The sequence below is a fragment of the Parasteatoda tepidariorum genome, chromosome 9, assembly GCF_982258835.1.
Source record: "Parasteatoda tepidariorum strain Cologne lab strain chromosome 9, Ptep-v5.0, whole genome shotgun sequence".
Lineage (NCBI taxonomy): Eukaryota > Metazoa > Arthropoda > Arachnida > Araneae > Theridiidae > Parasteatoda > Parasteatoda tepidariorum.
In genome coordinates, this window is record NC_141763.1 from 36,304,223 (window position 1) to 36,320,983 (window position 16,761).

General features: G+C 31.5%; 1 protein-coding gene across 1 annotated transcript; it reads right to left on the reverse strand.

Annotated features, from left to right (window-relative positions):
- Positions 1-1,572: 1,572 nt before the first annotated feature.
- mRpS14 (mitochondrial ribosomal protein S14) lies at positions 1,573-6,006 on the reverse strand. Its single transcript, XM_016055542.3, has 3 exons — positions 5,772-6,006; positions 1,982-2,146; positions 1,573-1,841 (listed from the first exon to the last, which is right to left on the reverse strand). Exons 1-3 carry the CDS (start codon positions 5,853-5,855, stop codon positions 1,659-1,661), a joined length of 432 nt encoding a protein of 143 aa, XP_015911028.1. The 5' UTR covers positions 5,856-6,006; the 3' UTR covers positions 1,573-1,658.
- Between the last annotated feature and the right edge of the window lie 10,755 nt (positions 6,007-16,761).

Genomic DNA, 16,761 nt, shown 5'->3' on the forward strand with positions numbered 1-16,761 from the left:
TAGAACCCAAGATATAAGTCTGATAATTTCTTCTATCCTTAGTACGATGATGACTAACCTTTGAAAATATACATTAGTGAATGAAAATGACTTAATCATAGAAAAATAATATGCAAAATGCATATGATAATAAAAAAAGGAAACAAATGTTCTACATTTCTGTACGAGCATACTTTTACCGACAAGTACTATGATAAACTTGGAGGCTGTGCCTCATCTTGCTAATGGTCGTCGACCCCCAAAAGGGTGCTCGCTTCACATCATTAATAACAATACACCTGATAGTACTTTTTACTACCAAACTAAATATATCATCCCATTGTGTATACATTAATGAATGAAAATTACTTAATTATAGATTAATAATATGCAAAATGCAGGTGATAATAAAAAGGGAATAAAATGTTCTACGTTTCTGTTTGAACGTACTTTTACAGACAATAACTACGATAAACTTGGAGGCTGAGCCTTATCTCACTAACGCCCAAAGGGTGCTCGCTTCACATCATTAATAACAATACACTGGATAGTACTCTTTACTACCTAACTAAATATAATATCCCACTGTGTCATTTGCCTGCATAACCGCATTTCATTCAAATCCACCAGTCGAAGAACGGTGTCTAACACATGGTATAGTACTGAGAAAAACTCAAAAATGAATAAAATAAATTCTTTATAAAGAAAATTAAAATTTAAAGCTAAAAATCTTACTTTTAATCCTCAGTAAACAATGGCGCTGAACGGAAGTAGCAGACTACTAATTCTTTATATGTTATAATTTAAAATTTTTTTTATAAACTTAATAACTGAACTAAATGTTTGTTTAAAAGCAGTAAAAAAGTTTAACCAAAATTTAATCACGAGTTCCAGTCCACCCGAGCTCAAAAAACTTTTTAATAAACGAACCTGTGTCAGACTAAGTCCATCTCATCTCTAATGCCCAGGATACTGTTGAAAAGATTATTCCATAACTTTAGGTATGTTTAGAACTTGCACTTATCCACAGATTTCAATTAAGACCATGAAAAAATATTAATAAACAAGAATATTTGTCTGAATAAACGAATATTTCTTTATTTTCCAAGAAAGAATCAAATATAGTCGTTACAAAATGATAGAATTCAATTATAAATGCTAGAGAACCAGAAATGAATGTTAGAATGAGTTGAATTTGCAAACATATTTCTGGACACTTTTTTTTAAAGTTTAAACTTTGATTATAATTAAATAAAATTAACTACAATCTGTATAAAACTTTAATTAATTATAATTTTTAATATGATTTTTATGATCTTTAATTAATTATAATTTAAAATAAAATATAAATTTATAATAGCTTTAATTGATTGTTATATGATTGTTGCAAAAATTTTTGGAGCAGGAATTTTAGCATATTTTTAGAATACTATCGAGTTTAAATTCTTTTAATAAAAATAGTTCGTCAAATTTTTTATACTCATAAAAAAATTCCTATATCATAGAAAAATTGCTTTTAACAAAAAGAGTTTAAAATAACCTTAAATATTCTATTAAAAAATAATGTGACAGAAAATTAAGTTCACTCAGCAGTTCAACATAATTTTTTTATTTAAAAAAGAAAAAGGTTACATCAATTTATGAATCAAATGCTAATAGTTTTATCTTGAGTTTACGAGCTACCACATTGCACGTTCTACTCCTGATAATTGGTTATAATCTGCAAGATGACGCCATATAATTCGTGACATTCGAAACTCACGCCATCTACCACGAGCACGTGAGGTAAGAACACAACGAGGATGAAGCTTAGTGAAACAACTGTCAGTTGGCAATGCTTCAATTTCCTTTTGAGCAATTTCCTAAATATATAAAAAGAATTTTAGTTTTCTTTTTAGAATTTCTTTTAAGTATTCATTTTATTTGCTGTACATGAAACAAATTACATGAATATTTTGAGCAGTTAAAGCAGAAATAACAGTTTAAAGTTATTGATACTCACTTTGATTTGGTCAGGTAGGACAGTATTATATCTTATAGAATTTATTTGAAGTCTTAGCTTGGCATATTCTTTAACAACTTTCCTCCGTTTGACATCTCTAAGCATCCTCCAATCCGTGTAATATAATTTTGATCTCTTTGCAACTATTTGAGATGATACTGGTGTCTGTAAAATTAAAGATCAGTAAAATGAAAGAAACTCTACATCTGCAGATTATTGAATTGAGCTGAAGGTTACTTTTGACCTCAAATTTGAAAGAGAATCAAATTTCTATTTCAAATGATTCCATAAAAGTGAAAGTAAAAAATTCTCTTGATATTAAAATAATTAGAATAATAAAAACAAGAATCATCAACATAGGATGTGCAAAACAATGGCTGTGATTGTTTTGTTGAGATCAACAGACATTGTTTTGTTATTAGATCTGAGTTACACTGCAAATCAAAAAAAAAAAATTTTGATGGGAAGAAAATTTTAAATGCAGAAAAAATACTGACAAATGTTAAACTAATGTGCATGCGGTAGTGACTAAGAAAATTTAAAGTAAAAAAAAAGTTTAATGCCTCAAAAAAAAATTTTTTTTTTTAAATAAATAAAAATCTATAATTATTGCTTTTAAATGTCACCTAAATTCTGTTTTTCAATTATGCCTTTCATTCCATAACATTACCGTTTATCTGATTGTTAATTTAATTATATAAAAAGGGCATTAACAGAACCTTCAAACTATAAAAGCTTACTACAGGGCTACTTTAGCCCATTTTTTAATAATTGACTTGGGTTAGAAAAATGATGCGATTTTATTAAATGGATAATGCATTTATTTAAACTTTTAATTTTAATAGCGATTTGAAAATATTGAACCAAGTAGCTCTTGCTTGGGGCAACTTTGACCCAGACAATTTTTCTTTCTGCTTAAATTACATTGGTTTAATGTAATTCCACTTATATAGGGTTCTTATGGGATCGGTATAGAGGGTGGTAAAAACAGCGTTTTTACCTCTAAAAATTGTCAAAGACTTCAAATATATATTATCTTTTAAAAAATTATAGACCTAAATTTTTTTTTTAAATTTAAAATTGCTATGATCAAAATTTCAGATCTTATTTAATGCATATTTTTGCATTAAAAAAAAAGAGCCAAAACAAATAAAGAGAATATATAAGAGCAAGGCTTACACGAGAAGGAATAATTGATATATGAATCATTCATATATTTTCCTTATTTATTTTCTTTTTAAAAGATAAAACTATAGCAAAGCTCACTGTTATTTTAAATTAATTTTATTTCTTAGATTAGAATTGCAATTTTTTAAACTTATAGCTCTGCAGTGCAGTACTTGACAATTCAACCTGCCTCATTCAAGCTTAGGGTTACTTTAATGAAATGATTCTTAAAACAACTTTAATTTTATGATAGTTAAATTTATACAAACTGAACTTTATCAAAAAATGTTTTAGTGAATGTTGCTAAGCCCAACAGCAAAAACCTTTGAAATGAACTGCAATATGACCTAATTGATTTGAAATAAAAACAAACATTAATTTTGAAATGTTGCACTTAGAAGATTAAAAAAAAAAAAGTCACAAATTTTTAATTTCACTTTTAAAACATCACTTTTTGATGTGCTCAGTTTTTACTGATTCTATAGTAAATGTAAGTTTAATGCGCTTTCTTTAAGCCGCTTTTATTGTAAATCTAAATGATTTTTATAAGCAGTTATTTCCGCTCTTCAATGTGATTTTGAAAATCTTGAATTTTTACTACAATATTATTACAACAAAAGAGATTCTGATCGCCCATTGGGATGATGGTTGTTTATGATCGTTCCAACATTTGATTTCTAAGATACTATCAAAATTTGTGATGATCCATAATGGTATAACAATGCATTTCTATGATGGTTTATAATAGTCCTAGTTATTTTTCCTTCGATTTATTGGCGACGAATGCAATTTGTCAAATACCGAATATTCGGCAAAACAATCAGACGAACACCGTATATTCGGGGCCAAATATCACATTTTTTTAGCAGCATAGCAACACTGAAAGCAAAATTTCAATGCTAAGAATATTTTCTGAAAAAAATGTATTTGCAAAACAACGCTAAAAAATAAGGCCTATCAGAAACTCTTTTGAAAACGCTGAGCTATCATAAAAACTAAAGATTATATACAAAAGCGAAACAGAGAAAATAAAACTCGATCCTAATTTTCGAAAGGAAATTTTAAAGCTGAATTCTCAGTTATCTAATTACCAGAAAAAAGAATTAAGTTTAACAAAAATGCTCTTAAAAATTGCTATGTAGGTGATAAAAATGTTCATTAAAAGTTTAAAAAAAAAAAAAAAAAAAAAAAAAAGCTAAATTGAAACAAAAACAAAAATTGTTCTTAATTTTTTAAACAAAAACCTCAATTTCAGTTTTTCACATTGCCGTATTTTAAGAAGAAAAAAATAGCTATAAAATAAAATTTATTAGTAATGTTCATTAAAAAAATGCCTATAAAAAGAAAAGTTAATAAAAAAAAAACGCAAAAAATAAATTTTTCATAGTTCCCAAAACAAAACTTTAACACTGAAAATCACAGTTTTGTTACTAGTTATTTATATTACACTACAAGGAAAAGGTGACAATAAATTTTTAGCATTAGACATTCTGTTAAAATAATGTGTTATAATAAAAACAGCAAAAATTAAAAAATATCCTTCTGAATTCTCAGAACTAAAAGTGTCGAAAAAATGACTATATTGACTTATCTGAGTATATATATATATTTTTTTAATAAAAGCAAAAGTACAAAAACACTTGTTGATTCAGTATAAAGTAATCTAGTTTCAATTCGTCAAATTTAGTTTTTCATTTTCTAGATAAATTTGCAAGTCATTGTGTTATCTTTTGCGCTGTTTAAAATGAAATGTGCTTTTACCAAATGCTTAATTCAAAATAAATAAATGTGCGAAATAACTATTAATATTTTTTTAATTAGATGTTAGTATGCACTTTTAACATTCTTTGGTTAAAACATTTTTTAAATTGAAGAGGATGAGTTACGAGTAACCAGCTGTTGAAGATACTCAACTCCTGATAGATCATAAAACTGCAAAATAGACCGATGTGCTAAACACGATACTTATATATAAAAAGAATGCATTTAAAGGACATATTTCTGTATTCTAAACAAAATTTTAAAAAATTGCTGTACTATGTGAATCAAAATAGTGGCATAAGTGCTGTTGTGGTAAAAATACCTATGTTTATAACCTTTATACAGGTTCCAATATTATTAATATTTTTGAAATCAGTATCGAAAATTCGATAAATGCACAGATTTTCATTAAAACCCGAGATAGAGGGTGCAAAGGCGGGATGAACTGACATAAAATGACCCTTTATAAATTCTGTTTCAAAATTATTGTCATTATATGCTTCAGTTAAAAAAAAAAAACAGTAACATCAAACTCGAATTCGATACTTTTAAATTCTTTTGTTGATTGGCATTTTAAAGTCAAATGTATACTCCATGGGCCTGGATTACTGCCTTTAGATTTTTTAAACCATAGAAAAATTTTTAAAATGAGAAAAGCCATGAATAATATTGCATAATAACCGTGAGAGTCTCATCGCTAAAATTACTATCAATATAATTGTAATGTTAATGGAAAATATATTATATATGTCTAAATTAACATGTAACATCGCAGAGAAATTTAAAAACACTTCACAAAAGTAAATACTACATTTTCTTAAACATTAGATAAATAAACATACATGTTTATAGTAGTACTTACAAGGACACGATCTTTGAGAACTGATCCGGAAACTTTCATCAAAGGATTTATGAAAGTACCCATCAGTTTATTTAAAAATGCCATTTTTATTTTAGTAATTTGATAGTACTAACTATAATTCTCGATTACAACATTACTTTTACTCCATAAATTCTAGACTTTTATTTACTATTAATATTTACGCCAGTGTTTTGTTACATTTGTAGTTATTAAATTTAATTTTAAGAATTTTTTTTTAACTTATAGCTTACTTGGAGCATTTAAATGGTGGTTTAAACATTTCACTGATAGATGGCTCTTCTATTGGGGATCATAGCGCTCGAATGAGAAAAACGGATCCATGTCTCGACCTTCTCCCTTTCTTCTCCACTTATAAATTGTATAGGCATGTAATGCGATATTTTTCCTTCCCTTAATACATTTGCGAATTAAAATTAATTGTCACAAATTGTCAAAATTTCTTAAAACTTTGCAGCACGCTTTCTTTTAGTACAATGTTCAATGTAGTTTGCAGTTCCATATAGTTTCCTAACTTAAAACTTTTTAATCTATTTGAAAATCAAGGAAAAAGCTGACGTACTTCCTTATCCTTTGACTCACCATGCCCTAGTGATGAAAGCATGCGAAGTGTTGCTATTGGTATCAGTGGCGTACGCAGAATTTTTTCAAGGGGAGGGGGGGTTCATAATTTTCAAAAATTACTAAAAGAAATTCGAGTATGTAATAAAGCACTATAATTTCCCTAATTTAGACAGCTAGACAATTTTGACTTTTTATTTAGACAACATTGTTTAGTTAAATTTTGTTTTTATTTTTTAAGTTTAAGAATATAATTTTTTTATAATAAGAGGTAAAATATTTTATTTTTATTAAGAAGTAGGAATAAATCAAGCCAGAAAAAACTACTCATACTGTAACAATAATAATAATCGTATAAATGTGAATATTCCGTAGAAAATCAATGAATTTAACCAAAAAATAACTTACCAACAAATAGGAAATTAAACCAGCATACAAACACGCTAAAAATTTCTTGATTTATACAGTAATATCCAAACGACGGGGATTTTTTGCAAGTTCGTTTATAATGTCTTCTACAGCTGGGGTAAATTTTCTATGAATGCTTAAGAGCGCCAATCCATTCATTCTATTATTTCCAGTTGAGTTGCGTAAATAAGTCTCCAAACGGCGTAAAGTCGAAAAGGATCTTTCGTTTGCACTCGTTGAAACAGGTAGAACGACCAATATTTCTAGGAGTTTGAAAATGTTTGGTGTTACCTTTATTGCACAGTCCAAGAGCATCCGCCGCAGTTTTTGGAACACTATCTCCGTCTTCACTAATCCTTTTTAATCTTTCATACCAGAGTTTTAGTTCAGACTTAAGGCTTTCTTTACAGGTATCCAAATCTTGAGCGTAAAATTCCACTAATGCTTCAAAAGCCTTTATATTTGAAGGTTGGCAAATGAAAGGATCAGCAGGTAGAAGACACTGAAATCCTTTCAAAACATCACGATGCGATACAAATCTTAAGTCTAATTGTGTTATAAAATTTTCTATAAATGGAATAAAAATACTAACTCTCAAATATGTTTCCGGTGTCGATGAGGGAAAATTATCGCGATTTCTCTGTCTTCCCGTTATTCTAGGGATTTGCATGGAAGTGGAAGATCCAATGCTTGTTAGCATAAGAGAAGAAGAGCTGAATATTTCAGAGAATGTTTCAGTGGCATTTTCACGCATTAATTTTAGATCTTTAATGACATCTTCTGCAAGACTCACTCCCTCTATCAAATCTATGCTTGTTTTTTGTAGGTATCTACAGAGATGGATTGTTATGGTGAAAACTTTGTAAATGCACAAAAGAGATATTACGAACTAGCAATTAGATACTGTGCACAGTAAAGAATTAGCCTGGGTAGCTGATTCCTTATCCTTCCATTCTGATATTTTTTGTAGTGTTTCGGCGATAGGCTCGAAAAGTTCCACCACAGCGGTTACTGAGTCGTATCTTTCCATCCAACGGGTTGCACATAGCTGTTTAATTTTCTCCCTCTTAGAGCTGGTTTCCATCTCCTCTATTGCTGAAGATAGGACATACTGTCTTTTTGGCGTATTTAAAATGTCGTATAATGTTTTAATTGTCCCTAAGCAATTTCTAATGCCAGTTATTTCGCATTCATTTTATACAGCCAAATTGAGGCTATGAGCAGAGCAATGTACATAGAGTGCTGATGGGACAATACTTCTTACGTGGGCTTGTACACCATTAATTTTTCCACTCATTGATGCAGCACCATCGTACCCCTGTCCACGTAACTTTTTTATATCAACTTTCATAGACTGTAATTGGTCTAATATTGTTGTTGCTATTGCTTTTCCGGTTAAGTCATGCACCGGAATGAATTGCAAAAACTGTTCGTTGATGTTAAAATTTTCTTTATAGACATATCGAACGCATAACGATAATTGCTCTATACCTGCAATATCAGTTGCTTCATCTGCAAGAATGGAAAAGCAAGTTGCATCATTAATCTTGCTGACTAGTTTTTGCAGGATTAAAATATTGCAAACCTCAATAATTTCATTCTGAAATCGAGGGCTGGTATACTGAGCATTTTTTCTGCTTGACTCTAAAATGTTCTTAAGAGTCGAATCGTTCTTACTCCGGAAACGAAGCAATGCCCGAAAATTTCCGTCGTTCTCTTCACCTGGTTGTTCAGCAATTATTCCCGAATCCTTATGTCCTCTTAGAGCGAGACCTTGATTTCCACAAAATAGGATGGTTTCAATGATTGGAGTAATGTTTTTTCTATTTTCTAATTTTCTTCTGCTTGCTGCACTGTCAACTTGTTCATCCACAGGTTTCATCTTTCCAAATAAAATATCGTTTAATGTCCCAGCAGTTTCGATCGATTTTTTGTGATAAAGACATTTCTCGTGTTCAGAAAATCGCTCTACAGCATTTTTCCTGTTGTCAAATTTTACATTGCACAGTTGGCCTAAAGCTTAAAAGTACACAAAATTTGCAAAAAGCACCACCCTTAACATCTGAATATGCAAGCCATTTCCAGCGATAAAGCCATTTGTACTGAAATTTCAATTTCCTTTTTCAGGAAAAACAAATGCTGGATTGGGTTCCCAAACATTTTTAAGTATATCCAGTTTTTTATCCTCGCATGTATTATCTTCTGAAAAAAGTCCAATGTCATATGGGTGGGAAGTAACACTTTGAGGGCCGCTTTCACATTCATCAGATTCTGTTACGCTAGAAACGTTTTCTTCAACGGAAGTATCACATTTCTGTTCAACAGAAAAACTTACATTGGTACTAGATGCTGTCACCTCACTAATTTCAGGTCGTGATTTTTTCTCAAAGTAATTAAAAATTGTTAAATTCTTGCGTTTTGGCATCCTAAATATCCAAGCACAGCAAAAATATATACATATATATTGGCACAGAAATATCCGCTGAGCTACGATCTCAAAGTTTCGAGCTGTAATGAATAACTTCAACGAGCACAGTGTCTCCAAAACAAAACAGATTTAGAAACAAGCTCCGAAAGACAGACAAGCGGCAGAGATAACTCTTAGCTTGACTAACTAACTCCACTGTACTCCGTTCCCCCTTTTATATAATTTTTTTTACCGCATCTACAAAATTCTTGAATTGTCTCAAAGGCGACAGAACGTCTAGGATTCCAGACCTCGCGAATGCCAGCCAGTCTCGAAAACTATCGCGACTGGCAGGACAGAAAGGAACCAGCGATCGGAGCTCGCCCGTAACAGTATCACGTGAATTTGGTTTCAAAAGTACAACCCTATAATAGTAAATGTTTTTTCAGTATTCTGAGAAATACCGTGAGAAAAAAAGTAGGCATAAGACAAATAAAAATATATAGTCTTAAAAAATAATAGCCAGCATAATTTCTACTGAAATTTTTATTTCTGTCTGTATTATTTTGTAAATTCACTTTGTCTGAGCTCAAGGGGGGGGGGTTAAACCCCTACCCCCCCCCCCCTTGCGTACGCCCCTGATTGGTATAGAGATCACCTAATGGGCTACAGGTGGCGTAAAGCAAAACTCTCTACCAGTGCTATGGCAATGCTTCGCATGATTTCACCGTTAGTGTGTGAATAGTCATAGGAGAAAGAAGTAAGTTAGTTTCTATCTTGATTTTCAAATAGTTGAAGATAGTTAAGTTAGGAAGGAAAGTTAAAAAAGTTAGAATCGTCTTGGAAATGATTAGGAAGATAGTCAAGTTAGGAAAGAAAGTTAGAAAAGAAAGAGTCATGGAAATGTTTTAAAATTATTTTTATAATTAAATACAAGAAATAATTAGAAAAGAGGAAATGTCGTAGTACATTCCCGTACAACAGAGAAGAGGAGGAGAGAGAAAGAGGAAGGGTCAAGATCAGAAATGGCCTATTTCGATTGCTAATGTATGCTTCTTTTGCCATGGAGGGCTCAAATCCTTTTATTTATATATATATTTTATTTTTTAAAACGTAATAAATACAAATTATTGTGTCAACTTATACTCCACACTATATATGAAATTAAGAAATTTAAACTTTTCTTAGTCATAAACTCAATTTGAATCAAATAATCAAATCTATTTAATATCAAAAAAAAAAAAAAAAAAAAAAAAAAAAAGAAAGAAAAAATCAGGAAATACGTTTACCGAAAGAAAGTAGAATTTTTAATTATAATTTTCCTCATAAATACGATTAAACTCTCAAAAGAACTTCGAACTAAATAGATGATTTCTTTTAATGCTTTGGGTAATATTTATATACGTTATATACTTATGTTGGATGCAACAGCATTGCAATACCTGGCGTTTTTAAGCTAAGTATGAAATATGAAAATATATAATTTTACTTAAGCATTGTCATCTGGTTTTGCCCTGTTGGAATAAAAAAAAAGAAAAAAAGAGTCCTAATGTTCTTGTTACTCATTGTTTTTTTACATAGACATGAACTGGCTTCAAAAACTCTTCCGACCAGCTTTAAAGAAGAATTATCAATAGTTATTAAAACTGTGAATTTTGTTAGAAGTAGAGCTCTTAATCATCGTCTTTTTAAAACACTGTGTCAAGAAATGGATGCAGAACATGAGGTACTTCTGTACCACACGGAAGTGCGCTGGCTGTCACAAGGGCAGGTTTTGAAATGAATTTTCATGTTGAAGACAGAGGTATCACTTTTTCTAGAAGAAAAAGATAACCCACTCTTCGAATATTTCAAAAAAAAAAAAATTTACATATAAATTGGCTTACCTGGCAGATATTTTTAACCACATGAACAATATAAGTCTAACAATTCAAGGGCCTGAGATATCATCATTATGGTTGCAAATGATAAATTACAAGCATTCTTATGGAAAATGCCACTTTAGAAATAGAAGTCAAAATGAGATGTATGCAAACTTTAAAATGTTGGACGAAGTGTTTTCTGAAAATGGATGTCGACAAGATAACTAGTTACTGAATAACTTGAAAAATGAAATCTGTGAACACCTGGAAGTACTTCCAAGTTTCATTTAAAAAATATTTCAATTTGGATGAGATAAATATAAAAGATGAGTTGTGGATTCGTAATCCTTTTTTTTGTGTAATATTATCTGTATCGATGATATGAACCTTGTCAAAGATGGACTTATTGATCTTAGAACTAAATTCTGGCTAAAAATGGATTTCGATTCAAAAACACTCGGAGAGTTCAGTTCTTCTGTGAGAGAAGCTTGCCCATTGGTTGTAAAACGAGCTGTGGCAACTATAATTCCGTTTACTGCACTATATCTTCGCGAAGTGGGATTTTCCAGTGACAATAAAAACAAAAAAAAGAAATCGATTGAATGTTGAACAAGATATGAGGGTTGCTTTGTCGAAAACCATGCCTCAATTCAATTTATTAATTAAGGAAAAGCAGCAATAACCTTCACATTAAAAATTTTGTTTCTATTAAAATAATAAAATTAAATGTTTTCTAATAATTGATGATTTTTGCAATTATTTTTTTCACAGGGGGGTGGTTCGTGACTTCTAAAAAATTTTTAAAAGGTGTCCATTATACCAAAAAGGTTAAGACACACTGCTTTAAAGTAAAGATTGCCATTAACGATATACTTATCAACAATTGTAAATATTTGCTTGTTTCTTTACAATGGAGTGATTCTATTCCAGTTTGATGATCTCAACTGTCTTAATATGTTCAAATGTTTTCGGGTTGTTTTGCCACTGCTCTTAAGTATGCCGAAGAAAATATTTTATAAGTTTATTTTTACTTAGTACGACTTCTGCAGAACAATTTATAGCAGGTAATGTTGTCAATAGGTGATAAAATCCCCTTCCTCAAGAAAAGTCCCCCGTAAAACAGGATAATTAATTAAGTAAAGTGAATAAAAATTTTCAAAATCCAGTCTCCCTCTTCATTTTTCTTTTGACTATTAAAATCTTTTACGTCATCAATTTCCAAATCTTTGTAAATTGGTACTGAGGATTTTAATTCTTCTGCCAAAATTGAAGAGTTAACCAGTAATTGTTAAAATTAAGTGTACTACTAAGTATAAAATAAAATATCACACAGCTCAAGAAATACTCGGTTACTATTTAATTAAAAGGACATGAACATATAACAACTGCACACAGCAGAGAGAAGAATGTATAACAGCACTTAGTTGGTTGATGTTGCCAACAAGAGAACCATAAACCTTTAAAACGATTAAGATTACTCTTTTGATTTTATCACAACACTTCCCCTAAATCAAAAAATGAATAAGTTCTCTCCATAAAAAATAAGGAAAAATTAGGTACACAAGTCTAACATTCCTATCAATTTCTTAATATATTCAAATTTAATTTTAGGCAGAGCCTTAGTAAATAAGTCAGCAGCTTGTGAATCACTACTGCAGTGAGAAACACCTAGTTTATTGTTCTCATAAAGTTCTCTTATGAACTTGTATCGCACATCAATATGCTTTGTTCGGTTATGGAGAACATTATTCTTAATTAATTTAATCGCACTTTGGTTATTTACATTAAGTATAGGCATTTCATCAACAGAACACAATTCATTCATCAAATTTGAAATCCACACAGCTTCTTTTCCTGCTTGACTGGCAGCCACAAACTCTGCCTCTGTTGTCGATAAGGCTATACACTTTTGACGTTGGATCTTCCACCCAACAGCACCACCAGCAACAATGAAAACCATTCCTGAAGTAGACTTTCTACTAAGGGGATCACCTGCATAGTCTGAGTCGTTAAAGCACTGGATATTACATTTTAAATCAGCTTTAAACATTATTCCACACTTTGTAGAACCATTAAGGTATTTAAAGGTTCTTTTCACAAAATTCCAGTGTTGTTGTTTTGGTTTTTCCAGTACTTGGGACAGGACACCTACCACATAGGCGATATGAGGTCTTGTGACCATAGCCAAAAACATTAAGCTTCCTATATCTTCACGGTAAGGCACATTATCAGGAAGACATGGTGAATCTTCATTTGTAATGAAGTCTTTTTCTATTGGAACACTAACTGGATTGGATTCTAACATATTAAAGCGATTCAGAATTTTTTTACAATAAGTTTCCTGGTGTATGAAAACGTTACCATCATGAAGATATTCAATTTGCATACCCAAATAATGCGTAGCAGCTTCAGTTACGCAAAATTCTGCTTTAAGTTTGTTAAGAAACTCATTAGCTATCTCTTCTTCTTTGGTGGCTATGATACCATCATCAACATAGACAATTAAAATAAGTGTTTTACTTTCATTATAAAACAAACAAGGATCTGCAGAAGATTGTTGCAAACCACAGCTTTCAGCAAATATTTTGAAACGCTCATTCCAACACCTTGAGGCTTGTTTAAGCCCATAAATACTTTTGAGCAACTTGCAAACTTTATTAGTTCCATCATTAAACCCACCTGGTTGACTCATATAGATCTCTTCTGCTAATTCTCCATAAAGAAATGCAGTCTTTACATCAAATTGTGAAAGTCTCAGTCTCTTACTCGAAGTAACTCCTAAAACTGTTCTTATTGTTTCCCATCGAACAACAGGACTAAACGTTTCTGAAAAATCAACACCATATTTTTGGCTGAATCCTTTAGCTACTAAACGAGCCTTGAAACGTTGTACAGACCCATCTGCATTCATCTTCACTTTAAAAACCCACCTACTACCAATATCTTTTCTTTCATGAGGCAGATCAACAAGTTCCCAAGTCTTGTTCTTCAGAAGCGAATTCATTTCTTCTTCCATGGCACATAGCCATTTTTCAAAATTCTCAGAAGACATGGCTTCTGAGAATTGGCTGCTGAATCCTTTAGCTACTAAACGAGCCTTGAAACGTTGTACAGACCCATCTGCATTCATCTTCACTTTAAAAACCCACCTACTACCAATATCTTTTCTTTCATGAGGCAGATCAACAAGTTCCCAAGTCTTGTTCTTCAGAAGCGAATTCATTTCTTCTTCCATGGCACATAGCCATTTTTCAAAATTCTCAGAAGACATGGCTTCTTTATAAGTTTCTGGCTCAGCTAATTCAGCTAAAAGAACAAAATCTTTTAACTTGGAAGGCTTTTTCAATTTATTTCTATCTCTCAGATAAGTAGAGTCATTGTTTTCATCTGTAATTTCATCAATATTGATTTCAATGTTGCCTTCACTAATGGAGTTATTAACTGTTCCTTCAGCGATGCTTTCATTATCTATAATGTTACTAACTCCTTCAATATTTTCAGGAACAAGATCTTCTCCAAGTTTGCTTACCTCTACAAAATGTTGAATATCCTCAGCAGAAGAATAATTAGTACCCACTGAGACTACCTCTTCATTTCGAAAAATAACATTTCTACTTAGTATAATTTTGTCTTGTTCTTTAATATATATTCTATAACCATCTTTTTCACCACAATAACCAACAAATATACCTTTGAGACTCTTACTATCCCATTTCTTTCTGTTTGGCTTGGGTACGTGAACAAAACATTCTGTGCCGAAAACTTTTAGATGATTGATGCTAGGAACTTTCTTGTCAAACCATAGTTCATAGGGACTTTTCGACTTTCCTGATGAAGATCCAGTCCTATTTAAAACATATACAGCTGTGCTTACAGCCTCAGCCCACAATTTTAAGGGAAGATTCTTTAAGTGTAGCATACTACGCGCACTTTCCACAAGTGTACGATTCTCACGTTCAGCAGCACCATTCTGCTCCGGTGTATAAGGCATAGATATGCGAGAGGCCACTCCTTCACTTTCAAGAATGTTCTTTACTTCAGAATTCTGAAACTCTGTTCCTCCATGACTCAAGAATTCTTGGATTTTATGCCCTGCATTTTTGGCTTCATTCATGAAATTTTGAAAGCTCTTGGTTACTTAATTTTTAGCTTGTAAGAAGTACACTCTGCGATATATTGAAAAGTCATCTTTAAAACACCCAAAATATTTTGCATTACCAAGAAATTTCTCATGCATGGGTTCAACTACATCAGCATGTATCAACTCTCCTGCTTTTGTTGGGCGTTCTCTAGTTCTAAATGGCTTCCTGCATTGTTTTCCAAAGCAACATCCTTCACACAGTTCATTTTTACATGCAACTTTAATATCATGTCTATTAAGAATCTCTTTAACATGCGCTTTATTCTGATGACACAACCTTTCGTGCCACAATTGCAAGTCATTTCTTGTAGCAATGCATACATTTGCAGAGACAGCAGGTGCTCGGACTCTCAGTTTCAAAGCATATAGGCCATTAGCTGTGCAGACGCCCTTTAACCGCACATTTCCATTTCGAGTAAAAACGCATTCAGTTCTTGTTGCTTTAAACTCAAAACCCTTGGCTATAGTTTGTCCAATAGAAAAAAGATTTTTACAAATATCAGGAACATACCACACAGAAGCTAAATGATTTCGTTCCCAATTACCACAGATTTTCATTTCAACATTGATAGTACCTTCACCATAGGCGAATATGGCATCATTGTTTCCAATGTACACTTTTTTTGGTACATCAAACTGTTTAAAGTCCACAAAATAATCTTTATATTTTGTCATATGAGCAGTAGCTCCACTATCTGCCAACCAAACTTCATTGTTTGTGTTACTTTCACCAAAGCACATGAAGGCATCACTATCAACTTTGTTTTTATTTTTATTTTTATTTCTGTAGCAATCTTTTGCAAAATGTCCAACTTTTCTACAAACATAGCATTTTCTTTCAAATTTCTTTACAGATTTCCTTTTTGAAACCACTAAAAGGCTGTCGAAGAACTTGTCTGTTTGGCGGGTAACCTCATCTCTATTAGGCGTAACCTTTCAGTTAGTTTATTGACATTCCGTTCTTCAATGGGAACTGACTCCCAAACACTCTTAAACTCGAAGTATTCCTGAGGAAGTGTTGATAGAATTCTGCTCATTAATAACAGATCAGGCAAAATAGTTTTGGCGACTCGATTTAACTCATCATTAAGCTCTGAAAATTTCTTTGAAGTTTAGCAATGTGAGTTTCAATGTCTTCATCCATATCTTTTTCACATACTGCAAAAAAGCTTTCCATTAACCTATCAAGTCTTTGACCTGAACTCTGTTCATAAACAGATAGCAGTTTCTCCCACGTAGCATTAGAACTGTCACACGTAGAAGTTAATTCTTCATCCATATTACCAACTAAAATTAACTGCGCCAAAGCATCATCTTTGGAAAAACTTCTTACTTGCTTTTCATATGCAGTTTTTTCCTCACTTGTGGCACTTTCACTTAGATTTTCAGTTAATTTCCTACTTCCATTTGTAAAAGGGCCTTCAAATGTATCATCAGTCACTACATAAAACAGAACTTCCTTCAGCTTTACCCTGTCTATAGTCACATTAAGTATGATAATTCCTAGTGACTCCCTTACACCTCCAATACCTCGAATTCGTGTAACTATATTTTTATGAATATTTTTATTAAACGTTTGTGCAAAACTATATT

Bases quoted from the DNA above. Each gene is read 5' to 3' on its own strand.
- mRpS14 (XM_016055542.3), bottom strand. From the start codon at position 5,855: ATGGCATTTTTAAATAAACTGATGGGTACTTTCATAAATCCTTTGATG. The intron at 2,147-5,771 runs GTAAGTACTACT...TTAATTTTACAG, and splicing joins TTCTCAAAGATCGTGTCCTT to ACACCAGTATCATCTCAAAT. The intron at 1,842-1,981 runs GTGAGTATCAAT...TTATATATTTAG, and splicing joins TCCTACCTGACCAAATCAAA to GAAATTGCTCAAAAGGAAAT.